The sequence below is a fragment of the Chelonoidis abingdonii genome, chromosome 1, assembly GCF_003597395.2.
Source record: "Chelonoidis abingdonii isolate Lonesome George chromosome 1, CheloAbing_2.0, whole genome shotgun sequence".
NCBI lineage: Eukaryota > Metazoa > Chordata > Testudines > Testudinidae > Chelonoidis > Chelonoidis abingdonii.
Window position 1 is genome coordinate 65332568 of NC_133769.1, and position 14504 is coordinate 65347071.

General features: G+C 43.7%; 1 protein-coding gene across 3 annotated transcripts in view; it reads left to right on the top strand.

The window, feature by feature from the left end:
* Window positions 1-1029: 1029 nt before the first annotated feature.
* The window catches only part of RXYLT1 (ribitol xylosyltransferase 1), a 20642-nt gene continuing 7167 nt past the window's right edge, over window positions 1030-14504 (top strand). Inside the window, exons 1-5 of one of the 3 annotated variants that reach the window (XM_032769521.2) lie at window positions 1030-1221; window positions 2663-2833; window positions 4893-4995; window positions 7329-7643; window positions 10427-10597. In XM_032769521.2, coding sequence (XP_032625412.1) covers window positions 1077-1221; window positions 2663-2833; window positions 4893-4995; window positions 7329-7643; window positions 10427-10597 — 905 coding nt within the window. In that variant the 5' untranslated portion in view covers window positions 1030-1076. Of the gene's footprint in view, window positions 1222-2662; window positions 2834-4833; window positions 4996-7328; window positions 7644-10426; window positions 10598-14504 lie in introns of those variants that run through there. The other 2 variants (XM_032769520.2, XM_032769522.2) reach the window with 2 other exon arrangements.

The window sequence follows — 14504 nt, forward strand, 5'->3', positions numbered from 1 at the left end:
TGGCCTGGGTTAACAGAACCCCTGGCCAGCAGCAGGGTGAGCAGGGCCAGGGGCCAAGACCCTAGCTGGCAGGAGCCAGTGGAAGCCTAGATCAGCAGCGGGTGAGCCGCTGCCAGTCTGGGGTTCTGTCTGCCACCCCGCTGACGGTCTGGAGTTCCGGCCACCGGCCGCCTGCCAGCCGGGGTCCCGGCCATCAGCCCCACTCAACCTGCTGCCAGCCTGGGGTACCAGCCCCGCTCACCCAGTCCCCTGCCAGCCAGGGTCCAGGCCTCTGGCCCTGCTCAGCCTGCTGCTGGCCTGGGGTACCGGCAACTATTCCAGTGCTCTGCCTTTGACCCAGGGCCAGCGCTCTGCAGCTTCTAAAAAATTTTTACACCCCAGGTTAAGAACCACTGCACCAAACCGATAAGAGCTACATTTTAATTTTAAATGAAGCTTCTTAAACATTTTAAAAACCTTGTTTACTTTACATACAACAATAGTTTAGTTATATATTAGACTTATAGAGACCTTCTAAAAACGTTAAAACATATTACTGGCACGCAAAACCTTAAATTAGAGTGAATAAATGAAGGCTCAGCACACCACTTCTGAAAGGCTACCAACCCCTGCCCTAGATGGTGGTGGTTGGGACCAGACTAGATCAGGATCCAGCAAGATCCAGGTACCATTAACCAAATGTGCTTTTCCAGGGGGTTTGTACCAGGGGGTGTCAGACCTTCCCAGGCAAGCAGAAGTGGCTCCTCTTGTTTTCTGTGCTGTACAATTCAAACGGCCCAATGCTGCCACGAGCAGCCAGGGTCTGGTTCTTGAACCGGAACGCACCTGCGGTGGCTTTGTGCAATAGGAGCTTGTCCTCGGGGGGGGGGGGGGAGGGTATCAGGTCCGGGTGTTGCTGGGCCACTGCACCGCCATAGGGGTCCCGCCTTTGGCTGGACCAATTCCGGCCCGGCGCTACCCTTCCCCGCCCGCCTCCAAGCAGGCGGGGGACACGACAGCAGCCCCCCGCTGGCGCGTGACGGGACGGGAGGCGGGCCCGGGCCAGGCCCGGCGCGCGGCCCGCAGGCTGCGGCAGGATGCGGGCCACGCGGAAGCGGCTTTGCTCTGCGCTGCTGGCCGGCTACGTGCTCTTCTCCCTCTACGCCGCCTACAGCGTCTTCCTGCGGCCGAGACGGCCGCCCGCCTCCCGGGGTGGCCCCCGGCAGCTGCGGCTCGGCAGAGGTAACGTGGCGGTGGGGCGCGGCCGGCGGCTGCGCTGTCACACGTACCCGGGGCGTGAGCGGGGGCCATGCTGGGCGCCGGCTGCTGCTAGGCAGCAAGCAGGGGGTGGCTGCGGTGCCTTCCGGCCCCTTTGGCTCCTGTCCTGTGAAATATCCCCCCCGAGTGCCGAGCCTAGCGCCCGCGATGCTGGTGATCGGGTAGCTGAGGCTCCTGGCGATTGGGCTTTAATACAAAGGGGTTGGGGGGGAAGCTTTACCCCCACCCGGCAGCGGCAAGAGGTGCCGCTTATGTAGCAAGCTGGAGACGTGGGCAGCCAGCTAAGCCTTTTGGGTTGGTGGGGGTTAGCTAGTGGCCACCCGTACGGTCTGAGGTGACTGAGGCGCCTGCCCGTGGCATCTACAGGTTTCAATTGCTAGTGAGAGGCCCCTGCCCAATACCTCGGTGTATGTTTATGTCTATGCTTGGAAGAATTAGCTGTTTAGCAGTAAATGTCAGCAATGCCAGCAGCACAATGAGGGTGACCAGATGTCCCGATTTTTGGGTCTTTTTCTTATAGCTATGATCCTATTACCCCGCACCCCGTCTCGATTTTTCACACTTTCTGTCTGGTCACCATAAGCACAATGAAGCTTTTGTTGATAAGGTCCGCTTCTTCGATGGCATGTACATGATTCATGGTGCCGGTTTGTTCTGAAATTTTCTCCTTTTAGGGCCAATTTGTTTTGAATATGTGAGGTTTTACTGTAGTATTAGTTCTTCTTAATCTAGCTGTCAATTCAGAGGATTAAATACGGGCCTGACTTCTAGAGCTAGTCACTCTCCTAACTTCGGTGACAGAGTCTTTGTATTTTGTCATCAGTTAGACGTAACTTTATGCCCATGAGTCACCTGGGTGGAAAATGCATATTTTCTGAGTCTTAAATATAGTTCCTATAATATGGAAAATAGGTCTCTCTTGGTTGTTTCGTCTTCCACGCTACCCCCCACCACCACACCCTTTCAATCTTTCATTGCAGGAGCTGCTTACTGGAACATCCACAAAGAAAATTTCTCATGCCCTGGATTAAAAAATTCACAATTTATTGTGGTAGCACCATAGATACCCAGTAGGGTGCAGGATAGCATTGTGTTAGGTGCTGTACAAATGTAGGCCCCAATGCTGCGCAGGCAGACCTGAGCCCTGTCTACACTAAAGCTTCCACTATTGCTACCTGTGGGGAATTAGACATCTAATTTTTGTCACTGTACGCTAGTGCAATGAGCACAGATGGAAGCTATGCTGTAGCCATGGTTGGGCATAAGTGTGTTTTGAAAATACTCATGCTGTGGACAGTACCTTACAAAGCATCCACTAAAATGAGACCTGTTATTTCTGTAACAATTAGGAGTAGACTTGTAGACCTGAGGTTGTTAATGCAAAATGTGTGTCTTTTAAACATAGAACGCTCTTCTTTGGGAAATGAAGAATGGAATCCCTGGGAAGGAGATGAAAAAAATGAGCAGATTGTTTCACAGCAGAGATATGAAACTAATATTCAAATGTTAAAAAATATGAAATCCCAACAAGAACAAACGGACCTTAAAGTGCAGATCTGGGGTAAAGCAGCCATTGGTAAGCATTTGTGATTAATATGTTTAATACTGCTAACTGACCTTGCAAGTCCCTTAACCTTTCTGTGTCTCCCTTTTCCTTTCTGTAAAGGTGAGTATAATAGAGTTTGCTTACCTGTTTAAAGTACTGTGCTGTCTTTGGCTGGAAGGCCTGGTATAAGCGATAAGTATTTATTATTCAGAACAGTATAAACAACACGAGAATTTCAGTTCTTTGGTGTACTTTGATCATTTGCTTATCCTGTACTGCTGTCAGGGACTCTCTTTGCTGGATTATCCTAAGCAAATTGCGTAGTGTTGCAGTGTTCATTCCAGAGCACATAGTGCGATACAAAAAACTGGAGAGTCCTGGTGAATACTTTTTCATGCTGACTTCTAGGTCAGAAGTTGAGAGAAAGAAACATTATGTGGGTTGTGCACATTTGTTCCCTTCACAAACTTTTTACTAAGAGGACTCACCAACTACATTGTCTTCTCTTTTCTTTTTTCTTTGTGACCCACCATTACATATATGCACCACCTTCTGCCCTAGTACCCCAACCCAGTGCAGAGGGGAGGCCAGGGAAGTGAAGAGAGTTGGAAAGTGAGCTGCCCCTGCTCACCCTTCAGCAGTGACTCCTGTCCCACAGGGCTGGGTGAGGGCTGCATGGGCTGGTAGGACCTGAGTAGAGCTGTGGCTCCATGTGCCATCTCACAAACCCAGAATGCCCACCCTGTGGAACAGGAGCTGCTGCTTTGGAGTTTGTGTTTGTGGGCTTAGTCTTCCCTGCCCTCTAAGACCTCCTCTCTGCATCAGGCTGGTAAAGTGTATGTTTTTCTACTGATAGGTTAATATTGCCTTGGACACAGCGACCCATCTAGAACCTTCCCAAATGTAACTTAATATACTTTAGTGTTTATATTGAACTGATGCATGTAACTGTTTGCAGGACTAGGGCCTTAATTATCTAAAAGTGAACACCCTTTTCTTGGCACTGCTAGCAATTAACCTGAAAGTTGCTCCATTTTAGAAGCTACTGCATTTCCTCTATCCATAAAACTCCAAGAACCTTGATCTTCTTAGAATGTGAATGGAACTTTTGGAGGAATTTTCATTGAAACTGCAACAATGCCATCTTTAGATGGGATTTTTTATGGTGGTCATTTATATTCATTGACATACTATAGGTGGGTATTTTTCCATTGTAAAAATATTCCATGTTTTCAGGGGAGAAACCTCACCTCTCTCTCACAACTGCAAACAGTGTTGAAATTGGGCATGACTACACTATAGTGCCTCCTCCTTTTCAAGTATGGCTCTGCTGAGGCCTGCCTCAGTTTCCCCTTAAAAGACCACAAAAGACCTTAAAAGTCTCAGGGCCCCTTAAAAGACCACAGTCCAAATTCAAAGCATTCACTTTCAGGGTGCCAATTTATTTATTCTTTCAAAATAGAATTCAAACTTAAGTCTTCATTCCAGTTTCAGCTGGCCCACCACCTCCTCCTGGAGGGTCTGTTTCCCTCCTGAATCAGGGCCCTGCAAGAGCCTTCTCATTCCCTGTATTGTCTTCAGGCATCTGTCCTGCCCCCCACCCCGGCCAGCTGTGTCTGCCTTTATAGGATCCAGATGCTTTCCCTTAAGCCCAACTAGGCAGCAGGTGGTCAGTCCAGGTACACTGGACCCCCTTGCCTCTTAAAGGGGCAAGTCACCCTGTGACAAGTGCACTTGTCTTAAATCTGATAATGCTTAACATTTTAACAAATATATTTACAGAGTCATTTTTTGTTTTCCTGTCCAGCAGTTAACAGGACACTGCCTGCCTACAATTTAAAAAATAACCGCCCAAATTTTGGCCTGATGTAGAAAATCCTCCCTTTCTAATTCCAAAGAGTGTGGATGGGTTTGTTTATTTTTGGGGGGTTGAGCAACCAATTCATGTTAAATAGGAAAATTTGACATCCACATCCCACCATCATTGCCACACAATTCCTGAAAAATTCCTTTTGGTATGATTTTTACAGTAGACAGGAGATGCCATATATGCACCAAGTACTCCAGCCGCTCTTCATTATTTATGTAGGTCTTTACCTCTGGCAACATATTCTTGAAGGTCTGCTTGAACCTGCTGATGTGACTGCGCAGTGGAGAGAAGGAAGCATAAAGGGAGGAAAAACACATTTCAGGTACCAGTTGCATGACACTGACTTTCTCTTGTGTTAACTTTAGCAGTCTAAAACATAAACAGTGTAGGAAAAGGTGTCCAGTTGTATATTTCATCCCTCCCACTCCAACAATTGTAAATATTTTAATCTGCATAAAGGGAAATGGCATAACAATAATGCTTGTTTTGGTGATTCATTCTGACCAACCATGAACATATTTATTGCCATACTTAATTTCAGACCTTGTGTTAAATATGTTCAGTATGACAGTTTGATTCATTTAAAATGTAATTTCTAGAAATTACAAGAACAATCCTATTGCCCATCACTGCTTAAAGTCAGAAGAACTAGGCTTTGTGCAAAGAACTCAGTGAAAGTTGGCAAGGTTGAATTCACCCTCTTCTGTGGCCACTCTTCCCACCTACAGATTACAGTTGTTGCTTTAACTAGTGATAAGAAATATTTTGCTACACTTATGGATGGGTTTTTAGACTCTTGACTAGTTAAAAACATTTTCTTCTTTAAATTATCTGTCAGTTTCAGGTGAATAATACTTAACATATTTACATAGTTTCTTAATGTCTATTTCATTGGGAGAAAGGACTTCTATATTGGCATTTAACTAGATTGTCTTCTGGGTGTAACCAGATTGTCCTAACCTCTTTGGAGGAGAAGAGTTTGCCAAGTCTCCATTTTAAGCAGAACCTATTCACATTTCAGATGCTTCCAAAATACAGAGTTAAAAAGTGGAAAGTACCAATACAGCAAAAATTAAAAATTGGATAGGTTAGTTATCAAGTATAAAAATGTGAATTCTCTCCTTCTATCTATGATTAATCTGTTTTTTCCTTAATCTGAAATAGCCCAACTTCATGTCTTCCAGTCACAATACAAAATCCGCTTGTGTGATAGGATTTTGTGAGGAAGCATGAGGGTGGATATGTTGTTAGGTGTGATGTGGGAATGCAGAGGTTTTTTCATTTTTATTTATTGGCTGGCTGAAGTAACTTGTCATCTGTATTTGACTATTTGATGTTGCTGCTCGTGGAGTTTTTGTGCATTATTATTATTATAGTCTGTAGGCTGCTGGGAGTGTGGCGGGGGAGGCATCTTGCTAATGTTAATTATTGGTGGGGCACTGCGACCTTTTTATATGGGTATTTTTTAGAAGTATTAACTCTAAAGACATAATTGCCAAAATACCAGTTAAAACGGGCAGGTAAATAAACTCAGGGTGTTTCTTTGTTCTCATTGATGCAGAATATGATGGCATAAGAGGACATGATATATCTACCCCAAACATTTTCAGAGGAATAATTTAACATTCCTAGAACTTTTCAAATGTAAATTAAAAAAAAAAACAACCAAACTTTAAGAATAACCCACCTTCCCAGTTCTAAGGTACTCTCAGGGAGTTTTTAGAACATTAACGCCGACTTGCTTTCCAGATTGTTTGCAGGATCAGAACTCAAGTATTTATGGACATGTTTAACTTCACACATGTGTGTTGTCCCATTTACTTCAATGAGACTACATACATGCATAGGTGTTTGCAAGGTCAGGCCTTTGGATGGTTAAACAAAGGTGAAGTGCAGTTAGGCACTGTAATGATCTCTGTTCCTGTAGTAACTGAGCACCTCAAAATTTATTAATGTATATATCTTCACAATCCCCCTTCCCATTAGAAAAGTGCTATTATGCCCATTTTACAGGGAGGTAATAGAAGCACAGAGTTGAAGGTCACATAGGAGGTCTGTGATAGAGCAGAGAATTGAACACTGGTCTCCTGAGTCCCAAGCTAGTGGCCTAACCACTGGACCATCCTTCCTTTCGTAATAGTGTCTGTCATAATACAGTATTACAGATTTCTCATATGAAACTGAAGATTTTCAGTCCCTATGGTGGTATTTTATATTCTGTTGGTTTTGAAAAGAATAAAAGTTTTTGATCCGTTTCACAGATGACAAAGCATACCCAAACTAATTATTCTAGGGAATCTGTCTGGTTTCAGTGGGTTCATTCAGATTTTCAAGACTTTTCAATAGTTGAATATAGTAAAAGTTCTGATGTCCCTGCACTATACCGTGTTTGCAATTAATTTTTAATCTCTTTATTGTTCAGGTAAAAGGCCAACACGAGCTTTACTAAAGTTCAAATTGTCATTTTAGACTCTGTTTGTCTGAAATTTGTCACAATGGCAAAAGTATTTTCCAGTACATAATGTCTGTTTTAATGAAGAAACAAAATCTCTAAACACTGCAGGCAGATTGTTTACAATGCAGTGAACAGAATATGCATAAAAGTTGGTAACATATCTCAGAAGCGGTCAAGTGTTTGTGTTTTATTATTCACAGTTTCATCACTGGTCCAGCCGTAGTCCCAGGATACTTTTCAGTAGAAGCTGATAATGTGGTTCTAGTTCTGAATGGAAGAGAGGAAACAAAGATCACTTACGCCACTCAGTGGTTGCATTATGCACAAACTTTAATACAAACTCGCAAGCTGAGGCATGTTGCCATTGTGCTGCTTGGAAGTGAACAGTGTAACAATGAATGGATTCAGCCATACCTGAAAAGACATGGAGGATTTGTGGAACTACTTTATGTGGTATACGACTGTACCTGGGTAAACGAAGAAGATATTTTCCAGTGGCCTCTAGGAGTAGCTACGTAAGTGTTAAACATAAACAAATTACACTTAAGGAATCAGTTATGCATGAACTGTAAATGCCTATTGTTTTTAGCAGTTAAATCTGTAACATTATTTCTGAAACATTTATAGTAAGATGCCTTGCAATAAATGTTTACTCCATTTTAATCCTGTTAGTGTTGTAGAGTGGATACAGCTATGGGAGAGTTATCTTCATCCTTTCCTGTCTTACTCATGTCTTAACAGAATTATTCCAACTGCAGAATCTCTATTATCAATGGTGATAATGCAAGCCAGAAAGCGTAATTTTCAGATCCATGTTGAATTTGCAATGCTGGCCATTAGAAAACATGTTTTTATTGGAACCAAAGGACATTTGCTCAGGATGCCATTGACAGAAAGTAAACATGGAGCCTGCACAGTGGCAAAGAATCAATGTTTGTAAGGAAAGATCTATTCAGTTTTGAACATGTTAAGATGACAATGAGACAACTAGGAGGAAATGCCCTAGAGGTAGGTTGGGATGCAAGGGTGAGGGGGTGAGAAAAAGAGGGAGAGGTCAGAAGTGGAAAGGTAGATTTGCAGTCATTGATGTAAAAGGATGCAATTACCCAAATGAAGAGTGGCTGAGGGAGTGACAGAGAGAAGTGGAAAGAAACAAGTACAAAGTCTGGTAGGAAACCTACAGAGAGAAACAATGGCAAGGAAGAGAGAGAACCTCTGAAAGAAGTGCTGAATTTCTGTCCAAAGAAGTAGCAGGGGAACCAGGAAAGGACAGAGGGCTTGGCTACACTCAAAACTCCAAAGTGCTGCCGCTGGAGTGCTCCCGCAGCAGCACTTTGAAGTGCAAGTGTGGTCGCAGCGCCAGCGCTGGGAGACAGCTCTCCCAGCACTCCAGGTACTCCACCTCCCCATGGGGATTAGATTGCAGCGCTGGGAGCCGCATTCCCAGCGCTGGGGCACTGTTTACACTGGCGCTTTGCAGCGCTGTAACTTGCTGTGCTCAGGGGTGTGTTTTCACACTCCTGAGCGAGAAAGTTGCAGCGCAGTAAAGCGCCAGTGTAGCCAAGGCCAGAGTTATGAAACCCCCAGGTGGGGTGGGGAATAAAATGTTCAGAAGGGGAGTGTGTGATCAACAGTACCAAAGGCGGTGGAGAAGCCAAGGAAAATGAGGATGGACTAAAGTACTCCTGAGGGCATTCTGCACCAAAAAATATAAGATTCTGCACACAATATTTTAAAATTCTGCAAAATTTATTTGTCAAATAAATGTGGAGACTCCAGCATGGCATTGCGGAGCACAGGCCACTGGCTGCACAGAGCAGGGAGATCACTGCAGCTGTCCCCCGGGACATGGACTCAGCGGTGAGGTTGCACCCAACCCTGACACAGAGCAAGGACCGGGCCTGCCCCAGAAACATCCTCCGGCCTTGCCCCTCCATGCCAGGTGTGGGCAGGCAGGCTTAGCCTGGCAGGATCCAACTGTGGAGGGGCTCAGTGTGGGGGAATCAAGATGTGGGTTAAGAGGGTTCTGTTTGGGTCAGTCCGGGATCAGGCTGCTCAATGGGGGATCCAGGTTGGGGGGATCTGAATGCACAGAGGCTTGTTGGGGGGTATGGGTGCAACATTAATGGGACTCCGAGGGTGGGTCTGACCTGGCCGTGGATGCTGTGCAGGGGAAGAGAAAGTCCCATGCTCCTCAGCCCAGCCGGGACTTGCAGTTGAGCCCAGCTCAGGGTAGGATCCACCAGCCGGGTCTTCCCCAGTCCCACCCCCTGCCTCAGAGTGATTTACCTCTCTGCTGGCTGCCCTGGGCACCTAAAACATATTGCTGGGGAGGGTCACATAACTGCTCTTGTGGCTTCCCTTTGCTTCCCCCATCAGAAAGTCATTTTTCTCTGGGGAAGCAAAGAAATGTTCTGGGGACATGAATTCTGCACATGTGCAGTGGCACAGAATTCCCCCAGGAGTAAGATTGCAGGCTTGTTTTGAAACTAGATTAATTTTGTGATCAATGCATGTTTTTTTCCAAATTGTTTCCTTACTGTAATAATATAGAACAAATATAGAAATAGAAGGGAAACTAACAGTATTATTGACCTACTCTCTAAAAATAAAAAAGTTAGAAAGAAAATCTTAGCTAATTTTGAGAATGTGACAGCTGTAAGAGGGACATGTAATTTAATACTAACATACAAAAGTGTGGTAAATTAGATCTAGATAATGCAAATGACTCTGCCAGCCCTTTAGCTGAACCATTGGTGCTGTTATGACTAAAATCAGTAACTTTAAGTGCAATTCACAGATTAAATTGGTGAAGATGCACAGATTGTAGGGACAGAGTTGAGTTTTCATTTGGCAGTATACCAATGGCATTGTTTTTACAGCATACACTTTCAGCTGATTCAAATAACCAAGACATCAATCCAAAGGAACCACTAACCCAGCAACTTCAGCCAAAATAAGTGGTGGTATTGAGAACAGCTGCTATTGAAACAGATTTTTTTTTTTTCTGATTCACACCCTAGAAGATCCCTAACTTCTTTTTGATAGCACCAAGTGGAATTATGTACACATTCTACAGAATGTTAATCTAAAAACAAAGGGATAATGATAAATATTATCCATCAGTGTTTGGCTATCTTTGTTTTTTTTAAATTCGGTCAATAGTTAAATATTGAAACTGATTACAAAGCTATTCCAGTTCTTAAAATCTGCTGCATAAACATGAAATGGTGCAAAAACCCATGTTTTTCCTTTGACATAAAAATATTTTCATCTAATGTATACATTGTTGTTACAGATACAGGAATTTCCCCATTGTAGAGCCCAGCTGGTCAATGCTACGTTCTCCAAGATCATATCTATGTAATTTTTTAGGAACTGTGTATAAGAATTCATCTAGGGAGAACCTAATGGAAGTTTTGAAACAAGACGGGCTTGATAAACTCTGTTGGATTGCAGCCAGAGAACAGTAAGAGCTATGATTTACTTTTGTAAATGTATAGTTTGCTAGCTGAATTATTCAAAGCCCCTTGCCTAGATCATTGATGACCTAGGTCATCTCTTTTAAAATATGTTATAAATAAAATAGTATAAATAGTGACAATGGTCAAACTTAAAACAATTAAAACCTTGCTGAGCTGAGATTTTCATACAGATCTTGGATGCCTTAACTCCTTGTGTGCTACAGTACTTTACATTGTGGTTGTGTCTTGAAATAGTTTGAAAGAAATATCTAACATAATACAGCCAGTCCTGTCTCCTCTCACACATACCCGGTTTTGGTGGAAGGGGCAGTGGGTATTCAAAATCTGTGTCATACATCCTGTGGATATTATCCACCTACCAGAAGAGGGAGACATGAAACCAGAGCTTTATGTCATCAACCACATACAAAGACGATGGCTTCAGCTAAACAATATCGTTCATTTTGTGTCTTCAGGAGGTAGGATGGATCTTCTGACTAACTGAAATAAGTTCTAATGGTACTTTTTAATTTGCTTTTAACAACTGCTACCTTAAACCTTGGCAGAATTCGATAGGTATTCCCTTAAAGAGGAGGTGATGCTTTTAAAAAATCTGAACAGTCTTTCATCGATTATTTAAACAAAAAAATTAATTATACTTAAAAAAATTAATCACGATTAATCACAGTTTTAATTGCACTGTTAAACAATAGAATACCAATTTGAAATTTATTAAATATTTTGAATGTTTTTCTACATTTTTCATATATATTGTAGTCTGTTGTAATTAAAATCAAAGTGCATATTATTTTTATTATAAATATTTGCACTAAAAATGATAAAAGAAATAGTATTTTTCAATTCACCTCATTCAAGCACTGTAGTGCAATCTATTTGTTGTGAAAGAGCAACTTACAAATATAGGTGGTTTTATTATATACCTGCACTCAAAAACAAAACAATGTAAAACATCAGAGCTTACAAGTCCACTTGGTCCTACTTTTTGTTCAGCCAATCGCTAAGACAAACAAGTTTGTTTACATTTACAAGAGATAATGCTGCCCTCTTTTTATTTAGTGTCACCAGAACATGAGAACAGGCATTTGCATGGCACTTTTGTAGCTGGCGTTGCAAGGTATTTACATGTGTGATGGGACAAGGCCAGATGGCTACAGTAAAGTACTGAGAAACAGGTATGTTAGCCCCAGGCTAAACAAATCCCTAGTACCCTGGTAACCAAATGGCAGTTGCTCCAGGTTAATCAAGGCACCTGGGTGGTGCCTGCGACTAGGGCAGGTCAAAACCTGGGTGGATCCCATGCATGGAGCCGTAGGAGTTGAGGGGACATGCGTGTTCTTGGGTTCTTGAGTTTAAAAGCTTCCTGGATCTGCACCCTGACCCTCTGGCACCCCACCCTTGCTGATCCCTCCTGCGATTGAGCCCTCGGCGGGTCCCGCCAGCAGACATTTTTGCTCCCACCGTCTCTCTGCTCCAATCCATGGCCTGAATCTACTCTGGATCCTTACCCCGCACACAGCCTCAACCCGTGCGCCAGCCGCAGACCCTCTCCACACCTACTGAGCGCTTATTTCTGGCCCGACCCCAAGCCAGTTCACTCCTGCTCCCAATTTCATGGGCATGCATGGCACTATCGCGACATACACAAATTCGGTGGGGCAGATGTGCCCTTGGGCTAGTTGCCCCACTGCTGGTCTCCCAAAGTCCGTAAAGTAGTTCCTCTGCAGTATTGAGAGGTCACACACACCAAAGCTGTGTTTACGTTTTGTTCCTATCTAGTGACTGTGCATTGGACCCATTACCATGTTCCATAAAACATTATAAGATGTTTTGGCCAGGGACCATGTAAGGACTGGGAAGATTTTGTTACGTTTTAGTAGGGTGTTCGCCTTCTCAAGACAGGTTTTAAAGTGCTGATGTTAGTGCATGCTGTATGTAGCCGTGAACTGTTCGCTGGGAAGCCCTGGTGTTTGGGAGCTTGGCCTTTTGCCTAAGGAGATAGCCCGCTGTGGAAGCTCCACTGCCTAGTATTAGCTGTTTACATGCTATTACATTATGTATCCATTGTTGTGTGCTTTGACTCGTTCCGCTTGAGTTGCAACGTGCTAGAGTCCCCGTTGGGGTTGTTTCTTACCGTTCATTAAAGCATATCACTCGTGTGTGTGTGTGGTGTGTGTGTTGTGTGTGTGTTGTGGTCCTGTAAAGCTCAGGCACGTAACGGCTGTACGGCAGACCAGATTTGTTTACTCTGGTCCTTATAATTTAATCTCTAGTCTTGTAATTTCACATCTTGTTAACGTTTCTATTGGTTTTTGCTGAGGATTGTTTTCTTTTTGGCAGTCTACCTCGAATCCTTTGTCAAGTCCCCTCTATTTCTATGTCTCTTTTCCAGTCTTTCTTTGATATGGTCATCTTCTTTTCAGCAGATTTTCTGCCGTGCTGATTTGTTCTGCCGTTCACTCAGTCTCGCTAGATTAATCTACATGCATTAGGCTATCATTATTAAAAAATTATCGCGCTGTTCCCATCAAGATACCCTTTAAACTATTTTGGATGTTCACATTTTTCAATTATATTGATTTTTAATTACACACAGAATACAAGATAGGTACAGTGCTCATTTAGGGTGTTTATTATTGGTTAAAAGTATTTGCATGTAAAAAACAATAACATATTTTTACATTCTCTATCAAGTACTGTGTTATTCAAATAAACAGGTATAAATTGTGAGCTGCAGTTGAATCAGTCCTACTTTTGTTCAGGCCATCGCAGGACAAACAGTTGGTTTTATTTGTTTAAGGAGACAGTCTGCCATGTTTGTTTACGTGTCCCTGAAGTGAGACAGTTGTTGCATGGCACTGTTGTGCAGCGCTGCAGTATTTAATTTGCAGATTGCGCAAAAGTTCTTATGTCCTTCACTTCAACCACATCCAGGAAATGCGTCTCTGATGCCGGGTTCTGCTCATACCAATCAAGCAGTGCTATTGCATGTATTTCTATTTGAGTCATGCCCAGCGAGGTGATTTGGGTGGTTCGGGTTTCTTGTTAGTTTCTGCATGGCGTGTTGCTCTTTTAAACTTTGACAGGATCTTCCATCTTGCCCCTGTCAGATTTTGGAAGTAGTTCGATTCTTACCTTGGGTTGAGTTCTGTGATATCTTTAGAATTCACCTGGGTACCTTCTTGGGTTTGTGGCTCTAGCGGAAGTGTTCTTAAACTGAACATGGCTAGGTCACGTGAGAGCCGCTATACTGAGATATATGCAGATTTGCGGTAAACAGCAGGCATACAGTTTCTCTCCTAGGCAGTTTCAGTCACAAATTTTCATTAATGCATTTTTCTTTATGAGCTTTCAGCATGATATATCTCTGGAATGTGGCAGGAAGCATGAACTGCTACGAATGTTGCATATCTGGCTGTGTGCGTCCTCCTCTCCTTGGTGGGCTCCGGCTTATTGGCGATTTGTCACCTCAGTGATCTTCCCCTTTGTGGACACAGTCTGGGTCAGTCTCCTGTGTTGATCAGGAGTTGGAGGTTGGGGGGAAACAGGCCGCCTCTTATCCAGGTTCGCCCAGGCTGTGGGTCGCAGCGGTCTATGTCCTCCTGTAAACGCTGCATGCGCTACAATTCACTGGCTGTCCATGAGCCTCTCCAAACACCTGTCTTATCTCACACATTCCTCTGGTGTTGATATGATTTATCTCAATCTCGCAGACACTCTCTTCTTTCTCTAAGTCTGCCTTCTGCTCAGTCTCACACCGCTCGGTGCCTCTGGCTCCTCCTGCTGACTGGGTTGAGCTCCTTTTAAACCCTGGATGCCTGTGCCTGCTCTTGGATTGCTGAGGTGTTCTTTAAATAGCTTATCGCCACGCTTCTAGAAAGATCTTAATGCTCC